The 16,107-nt window shown below is 33.8% G+C and overlaps 1 protein-coding gene across 1 annotated transcript in view; it reads left to right on the top strand.

Annotated features, from left to right (window-relative positions):
• The window catches only part of Dtl (denticleless E3 ubiquitin protein ligase homolog), a 42,243-nt gene extending 26,770 nt beyond the window's left edge, over positions 1–15,473 (top strand). The window contains exons 13-15 of the mRNA XM_047521003.1: positions 2,203–2,335; positions 12,121–12,953; positions 14,751–15,473. Coding sequence (XP_047376959.1) covers positions 2,203–2,335; positions 12,121–12,953; positions 14,751–14,849 — 1,065 coding nt within the window. The 3' untranslated portion in view covers positions 14,850–15,473. The remainder of the gene's footprint in view (positions 1–2,202; positions 2,336–12,120; positions 12,954–14,750) is intronic.
• The last annotated feature ends 634 nt before the right edge of the window (positions 15,474–16,107 follow it).

Here is a 16,107-nt window from a genome sequence, read left to right as displayed (position 1 = left end):
GGATGGATTTCTAATTTCCCAGTAACTCCTCTAAGTATAGAATAAAGTTTTTTAAGCTTAGTTAAAATTGTATCTAAAAATCTAAGGTGATAAAACTAAGGTGAGAACTAGTCTTACTTTTTACATGTTAAAGGTAACATCATGACTATTCTTCTCAGTCCAGTTTGTTTTTTTACATACAGTGGTCACTGGGAAACCTTACCATTTTAGGCTGTCTATGGAAACTGAAAAAAAGTAGATCTGAAACATTTTAAACATTTTAGAAAGAAAATTTTCATACACCCATCTTTTAATTTTTTAGTGAATATATTATACTTAAAAACAAACCAAATAAACTATAAAGACCAGAAATAAAAACAAATTATATATATGTGTGTATGTGTGTGTGTGTGTGTGTGTGTGTGTATATAAATCATATATATATGATTCTATATAATCAGCCCAAATTGTGCTCATTCTCCCAATCCCCATTGCCTCTGATCTTTGGGCTAGTCTGTGTTTTACAGGAAATCTCACTTCTGCAGAGATCTCCCCTTTTGTGTATGATATTTGAGGCTTTTGTTGCCTATTGTTCCCATCTATTTTTGTTTTTGTTTTATCATCCAGAAACTTCCCATGGTCTGGTACATTCATGGCATCTCTGATAGCTTTCTAATACTGCTGTGGATTTCTTTTCATTTTCCTATCCAAGTTACCATTTCTATGGTCAGCTTCATGACAGTTTGTTGTTGTTGTGTATTGGTTTTACTCATTAATCATCCATAATTACATCCCAATGACTTTTTTTTTTTTCCCTCTGAATTTTCGGTAAATTATCTCCTTTAATATGGGGTATTGCATCTTATGGCTCTTACTAAGAAGAATGGTTCTTTTAATTATCAGTTAATTATGTCATCATTTTTTAACCATCACATATTATCCTTATTTCCTGTGAGAAAAGACTCACAAGGAAATAGCAAGGCTGATTACTTGTACAATCTCTTGACCATCTTTTTAAAAAGTTTTTAAAAATAACTTTGTCATAAACCTAGAATTAGGGAGGTAAAATATGTTTTTTATTTATTTATTTTTTTGTTTTTGCTTTTTTAATGTTCTTCTAGAGATAGGAGAAAATGGATTTAAATTCCAACTCTGCCATTTAATTGTGGTACTTTGAGCAAATAACTTTATTCCCATTTTGTGTATGAGATTATTTGAGTTCAAGTCTTAAATAAAATAAAGAATGTAAATTACTGGACATACAATAGGTACTTTGTAAATAAGTATTTTTGTTATTAATATAGAGTAATGGGATTCTAAGTATTTCTTGTTGAGTAGTTAAATATGTGTGTCTTCTTTTGGCCTCCCAGAAAGGAAAGGAAAAAGTTGCCAGTCTCTTGGGGGCCAGGACTTAAGAGAACGTGTGTTCTTTTTTCTCTCTCTTTAGTGACTGAAATAGAGAAATTACATAAACAAATGCTGGGGAACAGCTCTGGTACCAGTGGCCATTTGCCACAAGCTCTTCAAGCTGGACTTTCTCTGCCATAAAAGGCTTGGGACCAAGATCAGAAATGGTCAGATATTTTTAAAGGGGCAAAGGTTATTTTTAACTTCTTTCAGCCTAGTGAACTTGTTGTTTTCCCAGTTTGCTCCTTTACCTATCTGAAAAAGGATCTCAAAGGAATGGTTTCATTGTACTTGTCATGGCCCACTAGAGTTGTGAGCCAACTATGATCTTGGAAATGGTCACATTACCTTAATAATAAGGCAGAACATACAGAATTTAGATGAAAATTGCAGAAACTGAATGTTAGTGACATGCAGTGATCCATCATTTAACAAAGAGAGTGAAAGGAGTATCTTAATTACATATTTCATAGTAACACAGAAGGTGGTAAAGATAATGACTTAATCAGCTTCTTGAGACCAAGTTTAAATTAGCCTGTTAGAGTAGAGCTTTATGTTTGGAAAGAAATGATTGATAATGAATGTCATATCAATAGAAATTATATAAAGAAGAAACTAGAGTTAACTTCTTTGGAAATCTGGAATGATTCCTCAAAGCAAGGAATGGAAATATATGATCTTCTAAATATCATTTTCTATATCCTGTTATACAGAAGACAAAATAAATCTCCAATCATGAACCCTTAAGGCACATCTGTTTTTTACTTTGTTGTAAGTCTTTGATTGAAAATTCATCATTCCCTTCCTGGGTCTCAGATTGCTACCTGCTCTGATGACAATACACTAAAAATCTGGCGCTTGAACAGAGGCTTAGAGGAGAAACCAGGAGATAAACATACCATAGTGGGTTGGGCCTCTCAGAAGAAGAAAGAGGCAAGAGCTGGCCTAGGTAAGTATATTATTCATTTTCTAAGTTTTTTATGATCTCATTTGTTTAGTCCTATAACATATAATGGTAAACCATGATCTTCTTTTGATCAGTTTTTAAAGAAAAGCACTATCTTCTTGGCATTTGTTGTTTTTGTTTTCAAGAAATACTGTCCAAGCACTACTCTTGTTTATATCTACACAAGACTCTGGAATACATTGGTGAATTTAATCAACAAATATTTATTGAACACCCACTATGTGCTGGTCACTGTTTTCAGTTGCTGAAGAGTCAGCAATGAACAAAAGAATAAAAAATCCCCAAAATATAGATAGAGCTTCCATATTAGTATGAGAGGCAATAAATAAGAAAGAAGTAAAATATGTACTATGTCACATAACAACAAGTGCTAAGGAAAACAGGAAAGAAAGAATGACCAAGTGTGCTGTTAAGCCTCTTCTATTAAGTGATTAAGGAGGTCTCAACAAATGAATGACATTTCAGTAAGGAACAACATAGTGAGCCATCTGGATATTTTGGACAAGGATATTCCAGGCAGACGAAATAATTTGGCTATAGCCCCTATGACTGGAATGGTCAAAGAAGAGCGAAGAGAATAGTAGTAGGAAAAAGTTCTTTTTGAAATTTGACTTTTATTATAACAGACAAAAAAACTACCAAGAGGGTTTTGAGCAGAGGAGTATCATGATGTGACTTTTAATTTCATCATTCTTGCTCCTGTATTAAGAATAAACTAATTGTAAGGGGATCAGGGTAAAAGCAGAAAGCTAATTTTAAAAGCTATTGAAAATAATCTGGGAAGTGATAATGGTGTCTTGGACCACAGTGGTAGCAGAAGATATGATTAGAAGTCTTCAAATTCTGGGTTTATTTATACAATAGGACCAAAAGACTTTGCTGAGGGATTAGGTAGGAGATGTAAGGGAGAATTTTCAAGGATGACTTCTGAGTTTTTGCTTGAGATGCTGGAAAGATGAAGTTTCTTTAACCTAGATAGGAATCCTTGCAGGAGGAGCAGTTTGGGGAGGGAAGCTCAAATTCCATTTAGCTATATTGTTTGATATGATTATTAGACATCTAAATGGAGATGTTCAGGAGACAGTCATATGTTTAATTCTATAATTCAGGACTAGAGTTATAAATTTGGAATTCATGATGATATAGGTAAAGATACCTACAAATAGAAAAAAGAGATGATAAGGTCTGAACCTTGGAGTACCCCAATGTTTAGAAGTCAGGGATGTAACAAACATCACTGAAGGCTACTGGGCTGACACAACCCAAGAAAAGAAAAATCAGGAGAGTGTTATGCCCTGGAAGCCAGATAAATAAAGGAGGACAGAGATGAATCTGGTCAGATGATTCTTGCATACCAAAGAGATGAGACCTAAAAACTAATTTTTGGATTTGGCAATGTGGGGGTTATTTGGTAAACTTAATGAGAGGGGATTTGGTAAAATGTTGGTGGCCTGATTTATGTTGTTCAGAATGAGAGGAGAAAGGAACTTGGAGACTACAAACATATATAACTATATCAAGGAGTTTGGCTATTAAGGAAGGAAACAACTGAAGTAGCCAGAGGAAGAAGTAGTTTTAAAATTTGGTGGTTTGATTTGTTTTGTTTTAATAGGAATATAGCATTTCATGTTACTGGGAGGATCCCAGAGAGAGGGAGGAAATTAATGCAGTTTGCTGAAAGTCTTTGCATGAAGAGGTACTAATACACAAGTACAAGATTAGACCTGTGCCAGGAGCGTGGAGGGTTAGTTGATCCATAGTGATTGGAGAGAAAAAATATACAAGCGTAGTGCAAATAGGTGGAGAGAGAGGATGGTCAGACTTAACAGAAGTTTTCTTTTGTCCTGATGACTTTCTCAGTGAAGTAAAAATCAAGATCATCCACTAAGAATAAGGCTGAGGGTTTGAGTGGTAGAAATTTGAGGAAATAAGGGAGTCTCAAAAATAGTCATTTAGAGAATAGAAGAGTAAATGAACCAGGGAAATACGATTATTAAGTGCTAAGAGTCAACTTGAGACTCTCGGTCATGAATTGAAAGCAAGCACTCAGCATGGTTATATTTTCTGTATAGGTACAGGTACTTAAAGAGTTGGAGTTAATTAGGGAGTTGGTTGAGCAAAGCAAGTATAAGGGAGTAAGCAAAGAAGTTGAAGATGGACAAAAAAGGATGATTATAATGATTTACTATAGGATTTTACCCTGGGAAAGGAGACAATTGAAGATATAGTAGAGAAACGGGACAGTATTAAAAGTGGTTCTGTAAGTGAACTAAGGGACCCCAAGAATGAAAGATTATTGGAATTGGAATACTAAAGGGAGTGATGAGCAGAGTGGGATGAAAGAAATTAAGATACTGGGGGATTTAAGATCAAGAAATAAATGCAGGTGAGTAAAAGAACAAGATAATTGTAGAAGGAGGTCAAGAAACAGAAACCAAGATATTGAGCAGATTATGTATGTGGATTTTGTTAATACCAAAAATTGATAAGGATAATGTTGAAGAGAATAACAATAAACCAAGAGCAAAAGTTTTCAAGCACTGAAACAACCAAAGGGGATCCTCATGTTATCAACAGATGTACAATAATAAACTTAAAGATTTATCTTACTTGAGACATTAAGGCCTAAGGTTATTGGGGAGTCGAAAGTGAGACAGGGAGAATATGTTTATTTTTCTAATGATTTATTTAGTCACCTATAGAATGCAGAACTAGATTTCAGGGGTCTTTTGTTCTCTGTCTACCTTCCGTAATATCTTTAAAAATGCTGTCTTATTGTTTGCTTTCTCTTAAAATTCTTAAATTTTTATTTTGTAAGAAAACTAATTCTACCAACACAAATAAGAAAAACAACAGGCAGTCCACAGACTGTCCACTCCATAATTTCCTTTTCCCAGAGACAACAACTTGAATATCTTTTAGGTGATTCTTTAATATATATGTGTGTGTGTGTGTGTGTGTGTATTTATATATTTATATATATGTCTATACCTCTAACAAATGTGCATTTCTATTTATTTTTTGCAGTTTTCAGTCTTAAATTTTGACTGAAATTAAGCAAATAATAAAATGTTTGCTTAATGACTTCATTTTTACTTTGCTTTGGCCCACCACTATCAAACCTGCCCACTCCCATTCTCCTAATGTAGGGTCATACTTGTGATTAGCAAGATACAATTCACTTGTTTTTAATATATTCAGAGTTGTGCAGTCATCAATACAATCTAATTATAGAATATTTTCAACTCCCAAAATGAGGGTTCCAGTTTCTCCATATCCTTGCCAATACTTGTTACTATTCATCTTCTTTATTATATTCATTCTAGTGGGTATGAATTGGTGTCCCATTGTGCTTTTTATTTGCATTTTGTGGATGGCCAGTGATCTTGAGCATCTTTCCATGTGTTTATTGGACATATTTTCTTTGATGAGATGCCTTTGTAGATCTTTTGCCCATATTTTAATTGGGTCATTTGTCTCTATAATACTGACATATAAACATCATTTATGTATTCTAGATATTATCTCACATTGTATAGTGATTTTAATATTTTGTGTTGTTCTTTGGGTTTCCTTTACTTTCTTGATGGTGTTCTTTTTTTTTTCTTTTAAGTCTAATTTATCTTTGTTTTTTTTTTTTTTAAAGTCTAGTTTATCTTTTTTTTGTCACTTGTACTTTAGATGTTGTATCAAAGAATCAATTGCCTATTCCTAGGTCACAAAGACCTATTCCAATATTTTCTAGGGAATTTTTTTTTTTTTTTTTTAGTTTTAGGTCTGATACATTTTGAGTTTATCCTTGTGTATGGTGTGAAGTAGGGATCTAAATCCATTCTTTTGCATGTGGATATCCATCATTTGTTCAACAGATTATTCTTTTCCTCATTGGATTGTCTTGACACCTTTGCCAAAAATCAATTGACCATGAATACGTGGGTTTATTTTTTAGCTCTGAATTGTTTTATTAATCTACATATCTAGCCTTATTCTTGTATTGCATTGTTTTGATTACTATAGCTTTGTAGGGGGTTATGAGATCTAGAAGTCTCTTTGAAATTTTTCTTTTTCAAGATTGCTTTGACTATTGTGGGGTTTTTTTCAATATAAATTTCAAGATCAGCTTGTTAGTTTCTGCGAAATATCCAGCTGGAATTTTGATAGGGATTACGTTGACTCTGTAGATCAGTTTTCAGAGTAGTGCCATCTTAACAATGTTAAGTCTTCTGATCCATGAACTTGGGTTATCTTTATCTACTTCTATTTTGGACAATCTGAAAGAGAAAAATCATATGAGGAAAATGCCACTAATATTCCCTCCCTCCACTCAACATTTAAGTACATTCCCCAATATTTCTTGGTATTTTCCCCTCATTTTGCATATCTTTTTAACAGAACTGTAGTTATACTGTATATTCATTTTGATTTCTTGAGACTTTTTTTTCACCAAATGATGTTTTATGTACTTTGTGTATTATCTTTTTGCAGCACTACTTAAAATATTGCTATACTACTTAAAATAAATGTGGGCTATTGTAAGTAGTGTTGCAAAAAGATAATACACAAAGTACATATTTTTTTTTCAATGTTTTGTTAAAAGTTGTTTTTTTACTCCCTGAATTTAGGGTCCCCTTTTCCTGTTAAAATAGTTCACCAGCAGTGGAAATCCTATGTTAATAGCTATATGACCACTTTTAAAATTTATGATGAAAAGTATCTTGTCTTTAGCTGGGTATTTTTAGTATGTCATTAATTATTCTTAATTTTAGTAACCAAGTCTCCAAAAATGTTGCACAACCAAATTTAGACCATAATAACAATAATACTTAGCCATTATCGAGTCTTCACATAATTGTTGTATGGACTTGCTTGGATTATATCATTAATTCTCAAAATAATTGAAACTGAAGATCAAGTTAGACTTTCCTCAAATCACTCAACTGTGAAGTTGTAGTAAAACCAGAGTTCAACCCTTACAGTCTGATTCTAAAGTAGCTGCTTGGAACCACGCACTACTGCCTCCTTTAGGACCTACCAGAGAAAACCAAAGTTCAAGTTGAGACTAGTGCAGGAGTTATGCCTTCAGTTCTCCATTTTAGGGTGGTGGTTACACTGAAGAACACTATAGACCTGACATGGGTGCCAAAGGCAGACACACTCAACATTTGACCTTCTAAGCAGTTTCCAGAAACAGACTGGCTGCTGCTAACCACATTGCCGTTTTGAGAATTATGTCCTCTGTTTTCCCAAGCTACTAACTGACACTCTAGTCCTTCATTGCTGTCCTCGGCTATATTATCTTCTCCTCTGGTTTTTTAACACACTAACTGGAGGACTTTAGGTGCCAAGGCACAGCCTTTCTTCCCTCTGCCCTACCTTTCACATCCAGTACCTGTTCTATCACTTCCTCTTCTTTCATTGTGGTTTAGTTGTAGATATCATAGCACTGTTAAAGCCAGTGGTCTCATTCTTGACTGAGCATCAGAACCATTTGTGAGATTTTTAAAAGTTTATATGTCCCCAATGATTGATTCATTAGGACTGGGGCAGAGGCCAAGTATTTTTATAAAGCTTCAAGTAAGTCTGTCTTGCAGTCAGGATTGAGAACCTCTAGTATAGGAATTATTGAATAACAAAGAAGATTATCCTAACGTTAAAGGAAAGTAAATCATACCTGTTTTACCTTAAGTGCTTGCTGGAATCGTTTAAGTCAACAAGATAATTAAGAGACAGTTTTCCAATGCCTAGATGCTAACCCTTATCCTTCTCAGCAGTAATGAAATTTGACATTGTTTAATAATTCCTTTTTGGTAACTACAGGAGCACTGGGCCTAGCAATGAGTAAATTATCATTACCTCCACCTCTTAGCTCATAATCTAATCTAGGAGGCAGACGCAAAAACTAGTACATTGCAAACATTTCTTCTAGCTGTATTACAGAAGGGTTCTGAGAACTCACTTCCTCTGAAGAGTAGAAAGAAGTTTGTGAACACTTCACAATGGAGTTAACATTATCATTAGAGCCTTTAAACATGAGAAGAATTTTTGCCTGGCAAAAGGGGCCAGGAAAACCACATGAACATAGACAGATGTCACAGTACATAGCTTGTTCAGGAAGCAGCAAGTAGTCGCCTGTAACAGAACCCTAAAATAGTATAATATGTGATAAGTTTGAAAAAGTAGGCTAAGGTCAAATGACTAATCTTATAGAAAGAAGCTGCAAATTGATTATTAGCAAGCTCTACAATTCCTCAAAGGAACTGGCTTTCAGGAAGCCTTTAGGCTAACTCAGTCTATGCTATATGTCTTCAGATCTCATACCTGACTTAGAAGGGATTGATCCATTTAAATACGTGAAAACTAAATGAGATGTCATTTTTAGGCCAATATGGTGACATTTTATGCTCCTGTTAGAATGCAGCACATTTATATGTGCTTGTATGAACAGATAAAGAAAGTGCAAGTTGCAAAACATGTGCTACAGGGTTAATTAGGTTTTTGAAGATATTATATACATATAGCTTTGTATGTACCAATAACAAGCACAGAAAATTGTGAATCACACAAGAATATAAAAGTGAAATAAGAAGGTTGAAAAGAGAACTAAAATTTTCCTTTTTTTTTAAATTCTCCATTTATAATGTTTAAATTTTCAATCTTTTATAATCTAGTTACTGTTTAAAAAAATGTTCATATATGAATATATAGTCAGTGTGACTCTACATCATGTACAACCACAAGAATGGGAAATTATACTCCATGTATACATGATATATCCAAATACATTCTACTGTTATGTATAACTAAAATATATATATATATATATATTTATATATATATATATTCTAAAAAAGAAAGAAAGAAAAAGAAGACCTTTTAAAATTGACCCAAAATTTTGCTGACCTTCAGAGTAAACAAAATCTTTTCTTTGACCCCCCAGGGTCATAATGTTCTGAAAAATGATGAAATGACCCAACTTTTCAACACATCAGATATCTACTGGCCATTAGTAAACACTTCCAATATGTGCCATGCAAGTATTAGAAACTTAACTGATTTGTCCCTGTCCCTTTTCCTTCTCCCTGATCCTGCCTTAGAAATGATATATTGTAAGACCCGTACTATTTTAGGACTTTTTGTCCTAAATGTACTCTTTGACCCATTTAAAGGGAACAATTGACTGTGGTAGCTGTGCAGTGGCTATTGACCTGCCCTGAGGAGTGTAGCAAATGAAAACTTCCTTTTCTACTGAAATGATAACTGTTATCAAGCTTTGGAACAGGAATGTGAAAACTACAACTAAAGGCTCCATGGATGTGTCACTGTTAAGAAGTTCTTTTGTGGCACATTTGACAAAATAAGGTTTTACAATAATGATCTTCAATGGAGAATCAGGATTACTTTGGCTAGTTCTAAACATATGATTGATGAGGAAAGTTTAGGCAGTCATCAGTTTGTAGAATTTCTCTGTCCCAAGGCAAGACTGCTCAAGTAGTGTAAAGCATAGGATAAAAAAGGATAATACACTGGCTAAAGTTAACACTTGCAAATCTTTATTCCTGTTTTTTTATATCAGCCTATCCTAAATTCAGTTGCATATAAATGCAGTTTAATAATTAGACTCAATTAAATATCAGTTATAATTCACAGACTTTGTAATTCAGAAATAGATGTCATTTCTTGTTATTTGAAGACGGGAACACTACTTTAGAAATCTAGAAAGCTCAAGAAAGAAAATGAGAAAATAAAGTGTCATCTGTTGTAGAGTCTAATCATGTTTGTAAGAATGTGCTCAAAGTACTTAAAGTTGTATGTAAACAAAGGAACAAGGACACATAGAGAAGAGACCTGTTCATTAAGTTTGATTTTGCTTAACAGATAGCAAGGATTGAGATTCTGAATGTTCTTTGGTATTCCTTGACTTATGGAAAATAATAATCATTTTTAAATTAAGCTTGGAGAGGAATCAAGATAACCTTAACAAGTAAGTGATGGAATTTCTTCTGGTGGAGATAAAAATTATCTTCATTCAACAGATATGGAAAGATGTCAGTTACAAATGATCTGCCCAAGTCACATAGTAAGTGATCATGCCAGCTTTTAGACCTGTGCATTTCTGTTGAAAAGCCCCTGTGCAGTGCCTCTTTGCCTGCATCAGTAAAGGGTATATACAAGAATACCATATGAAATTGAAATTTCACTAACAACCTGCCTTACTGTTGTAAGCACTCTTTTCAGTGCTTATTAATATGCTATAGAGCACCTGTGCCTTATCATACTTTGTCACTATTAAATATGGTAATTAATGTGGGAAATTCAAGGTATATTTACAAGCAGGTTAGTCTTTATTTAAAAATGGGCAAGACCTGAATGAACATTTCTCAAAAGAAAACACGAATGGTCAGCAGGTATATTTTAAAAATGTCCAAAAAAAAAAAAAAAAAATGTCCAATATCACTAACAATCAGGGAATATAGATTAAAATCACAATGACATCACCTCATACATGTTAGAATGACTTATCAAAAAGACAGAAAATAACAAGTATTGGTGAAGATATGGAGAAAAGGGAACCCTTTTACACTGTTGGTGAGAATGTAAATTAAAATTAGTAAAGCTGTTTTATGGAAAACAGTATGGAGTTTTCTCAAAAAATTAAAAATAGAGCTATCATGATCTAGCAATTCCACTTCTGAGTATATAGCCAAAGGAAATGAGATCAGTGTGTGGAAGAGACATCTCTACTCACTTACTGCAGCATTATTCACAATAGGCAAGACAGAGAATCACCTAAATGTAAGATATGGAATCAGCCTAAATGTCTATGAACAAATGAATGGATAAAGGAAATGTGATACATATATATGATACATATAATATATATATAAACAATATATACTAACAGTGTTTACCTGTTCCCTGTTTATTTAGCCTTTAAAAAGGATGAAATTCTGTCTTTTGCAGCAATATGGATGAACTTGGAGGACATTAAGAGAAATAAGTCAGGCACAAGTTAAAAAAAAAAAACTCACATGATCTCACTTATAGATGAGACCTAAGAATTTTGAATTCATAAGCAGAGAATAGAATGGTGGTTACCAGGGGCTGGAAGGTGGGGAAGAGAAAAATGGGGAAATGTTGGTCAAAGGATATAAAATTTATATATAAATGAAAGAAATAAGTTCTGAAGTCTATTGTATACCATAGTGTCTACAGTTAATAATATACTATGTTCGTGAAAATTGCTAAGAGAATATGCAAGGTGATGCGTTAATTATAATTAGCTTGATTACATCTTTCTATAGTATATATATATATATATATATATATCAAAATATCACATTGTACTCCATAAATACATACAATAAAAAATACACTTAATAAAGACTCCTTCAAGAAAAGGTTACTAGGTAATATGTACATTGTGGTCTCATTTTTGTACAGAGATATTGAGGTATATAATATATATTATGTACACAAATACAGAAACAATACTAAAAATGGTTTATTTGGGCGATTTGAAATTTTTCTTCTTTATATTTTTCTGTAATTTGTAGATTTTTAGAAGTGTATGTTTTACAACAGGCTAATTGGGAAGGTGGCAGGGGCACAAAAGGAAAGTACTAAAGGGATGTGTGTGGTAGGAATCAAGTGATATATATAACTTACTAGCAAATCAACCTTTGGATGATTAAGTGAGCTATAAATTCCTTGATGAGAATATATAGCTTTTCACTTCTGATTTTCATGTTCCTCTCTTCATTTTTCAGTAACAGTAACGAGTAGCCAGAGTACTCCTGCCAAAGTCCCCAGAGTAAAGAGCAGTCCGTCTGTTTCCTCCCCATCATCCGCAGCTTGTGCTCCAAGTTGTGCTGGAGACCTTCCTCTTCCTTCAAATACTCCCACATTCTCTATTAAAACCCCTCCTGCCAAGAACCGGTCTCCCATTAGCAGAAGAGGCTCTGTCTCCTCTGTCTCTCCCAAGCCACTCTCCTCTTTCAAGATGTCAATTAGAAACTGGGTGACCCGAACACCTTCTTCATCACCACCCATCACTCCACCTGCTTCTGAAACAAAGATCACATCTCCAAGAAAAGCCCTCATTCCTGTGAGCCAGAAGTCATCCCAAGCAGATGCTTGCTCTGAGTCTAGAAATAGAGTGAAGAGGCGGCTAGACTCAAGCTGTCTGGAGAGTGTGAAACAAAAGTGTGTGAAGAGTTGCAATTGTGTGACTGAGCTTGATGGCCAAGTTGAAAATCTTCATTTGGATCTGTGCTGCCTTACTGGTAACCAGGAAGACCTTAGTAAGGACTCTGTAGGTTCTACCAAATCAAGCAAGATTGAAGGAGCTAGTACAAGTATCTCAGAACCTCCTTCTCCTGTCAGTCCTTATGCCACAGAAAGCTGTGGAACGCTGCCTCTTCCTTTGAGACCTTGCGGAGAAGGATCTGAAGTAGTAGGCAAAGAGAATAGCTCCCCAGAGAATAAAAACTGGTTGTTGGCCATGGCAGCCAAACGGAAGGCTGAGAACTCATCTCCACGAAGTCCATCATCCCAGACACCCAATTCCAGGAGACAGAGTGGAAAGACATCACCAGGCCCGGTAAGTGAGAAGTGATGGGAAGATATATTTCCTAACTTGAAGGGGGGCCAGATACAGATCTCAAGTCAAAATGCTTTAAAGAAAAGAAAGAAAATTTATTCTTAGAATTGCCAAATTTGTCACATAAAAATATAGTACAAATTTTGCATGGGGCTTTTTTATACTATAGATTTTTATGCCAAAAAATTATTTTTCTGAAATTAAAATATAACTGGGTGTGCTATATTATACCTTGCAATCGTATTTACTTCCATTAAGATCCCTCCTGTCAAGGTTTATACTCCTTAGTCGTGTTGTCTGATTCACTAAACCCACTTCCTTGTGCTCCAGGATATCAAATATCAATTCAGAAATCTCTCTCCTATTAGATAGTTATGCCATCCTCTCTCTCTTTTTTTTTTTTAATCAATATAGATGTTATTCTTGGGAAAGTTGCCAACGTTCATAAGTAGATTTTCAGTTTGTAATTACATTTTATGATTTTTTAAGGTGAAAATTTAGATATTTACAAAGCAATTAAAGTCAGAATCCTAGATTTTTATGACTCCTTCCCAATTTTTTTCCTGTTATCTTGACCCCACCGTTGTTCTTATTAGCACATATATCTACTCTTTTAAATATTCAGTGATGCAGTATAGTTTTACTTATCATTTTAGGACTCAAGTTTCGTTGGTTGACCTAATATTTAAAATACATTATGTCAGTAACAGATACTATTGGCAGAACCTTGGAATGCATATGAACTTAAAATAGTGGAGGTTGAAGAAGCTGTGAGTATTAAGCTAAGAGCACCAGTCAGAAGGAATATAAAATGCCTGTGAATTTGCAGGTTAAGGGCAGGTGGGCTAAGGTAGTTTCCATTGTGGTTTATGGTCTCTTGTTCTGTGTTAGGGTGGCGGTGAAAGGATGATAGAAATTCATTCCAGGAATCAAGATCAGCAACATCTACCCTTTTAAAGGGTGGAAACTAAGTAATAAGAGTTATTAATATCCCCTACAAGTAATCATGAAGCCTATGCTGTAACTTTAGAAAAAAAACAAATTGGAAATATTTAAAAGACTACTTTTAATATGCAAACTTTAACCAAGATCTTGCTAAAGAAAATGGGAAGGAGGAAAAAGAGCTATGAGTTTTTCTTCTTTCAAAATTATGTCTATTCTTTGCTCCTAGCCAAAATTTCTATTGTTTTTCATGGGAGTGGTCTCAGCTGTATTTTAGCAGAAAGTAATTTCATGATAATTTATTTTTGTTTATATGTAAATCTAAAGACTTTTTAAAATAGTGTATTGATTTTAATTTTTTGAAGATATTTCTTTAAAACAATTTGGGCTAGGGATTTAGTTCAGTGTAAAACACTTGCCTTATTTGTGCAATGTCCTGGGTTCAATGCCCAGCACCACAAAAAAAAATACAATAATTTTTTTCTCTTTATGTAATGATAATATAGAATAGTCTGGTTTATAGGCTGCAGAGGCTGATTTACTCATTTATTTCAAAGAGGTTGGTAATTGTAACCATTTCAGCTCCTATTAGGAGATTTAACTAATAACTATTTTCTGTTCAAATGAAAAAAAATCTATGCTTTTCTTGCATATTATCTATTAAAATTTACTATTTCATTATAAATCAACCAAAAAAGACATTGCCATCAAAAGTATTTGGGACTGAAAAACTGGCTTATTAAAATAATCAAATTTCTAGGCATCTTAAATTAATATATTGTTAATGCTAATGTGCTGAGGTAACTCTGAATTTTATCCTAGGAAATCTCTGAAATCTAATTTTTTTTCTTCTAGGTCACTATTACTCCCAACTCCATGCGGAAAATCTGTACATACTTCCATAGAAAGTCCCAAGATGACTTCTGTAGTCCTGAACACTCAACAGAGTTATAGATTCTAATCTGAGTTAACTGAACTTGATTCCACTAAAACAAGATGCAAAGACATTGACTCCATAATTCTGATCTTTAAGAAAGATGCCATCCTTTCATTTTTTGAGAAAAATCTTTCAACTCTGAACAATGCACCTAGTCTGATTTTACTACCTAGTGTATATGCGGCTTCCTCAGAGTAAGTGCTGTGTTTAAATTTCATAAATTTGTCGTTCTGTAGCATTTTGAATGAATAGTCTTTACTTTTTAAATTATGCATCTTTTCTACAAAAATAACATCCCAACTTATGGAGGCACAAAACAGGACATGTCTCTTGTTATCCTGAAATTTCCTTGCATAGTAGAAAGTGCCTGGCAGCCACAGCACAAGGCCTATGAGGGCCAACTGCTGAATATCTCTATGGAATCTCCCTGGATCTGTCCTGCCTCAAACAAGTATACTTTTATTTGAAATATATAATCTTTTCACTATGCTTTTGTGGTTTTCTTTAAATATATGTTAAAGTGTGATATTCAGATAAATACATCTATATTGGTTAAGTGTTTTTAAAAGTCTTTATGTAAATGCAGTGATAAATGTCAACTCTTTGAAAAAAATATGAGAACAAATAGGAAACTGGGTTCATCTTTTTCTCCCAAATATATCTACCATGTGAGACTTAGGTTTCCCATATTTTTCCAAGCAACTTATGTTACCACCCAATATCACTTTCTATAGTTTGTAATTTTCACCATTTAAATAAAAGAAGATATTTTATAAAATCAGTAATCATACACTAAAGTTAGGATTTTAATTTAGGTTCATTCCTAAGCTCTAGGGGCTTCATCTTTTTTTAAAAAAGTCATCAGATTTTAAGAAAAGGTGATAATTTCTTACTGATATTTTTATAAAATATGATAGTGCTGAACTAAAAATCCAGAACCTGAAGAATGAAACTTTTCTCTTCATGTTCATAAAAACAATAGCCTTTTAGTATTGCCCTGAGCCAAAAAAAAAACTTGGAACTTCCTCTAGATATTTAATATAGAGAATGTATCAACTGACTATAAATAATAAGCAAAATATCCTTAACATCTCTCCCCTTAAAACAATTGTACATCATTTATTTTGAAGTGGACCGTCATTTTACATTTTTCCACTTTGTGATTTCCATAATTGCAGAGTGCTGGGGACTCGAACCTGGGCCTCCAGCATGAGAGACAGGCATTCTACGAGATGGGCTATGTGGCCTGCACTACATTTTTCCACTTTGTAACCT

The sequence above is a fragment of the Sciurus carolinensis genome, chromosome 12 (genome assembly GCF_902686445.1).
Source record: "Sciurus carolinensis chromosome 12, mSciCar1.2, whole genome shotgun sequence".
In the NCBI taxonomy this organism is placed as follows: domain Eukaryota; kingdom Metazoa; phylum Chordata; class Mammalia; order Rodentia; family Sciuridae; genus Sciurus; species Sciurus carolinensis.
Note: the sequence above shows the minus strand (reverse complement) of the source record. Positions and strands in the feature narration are given on the sequence as shown.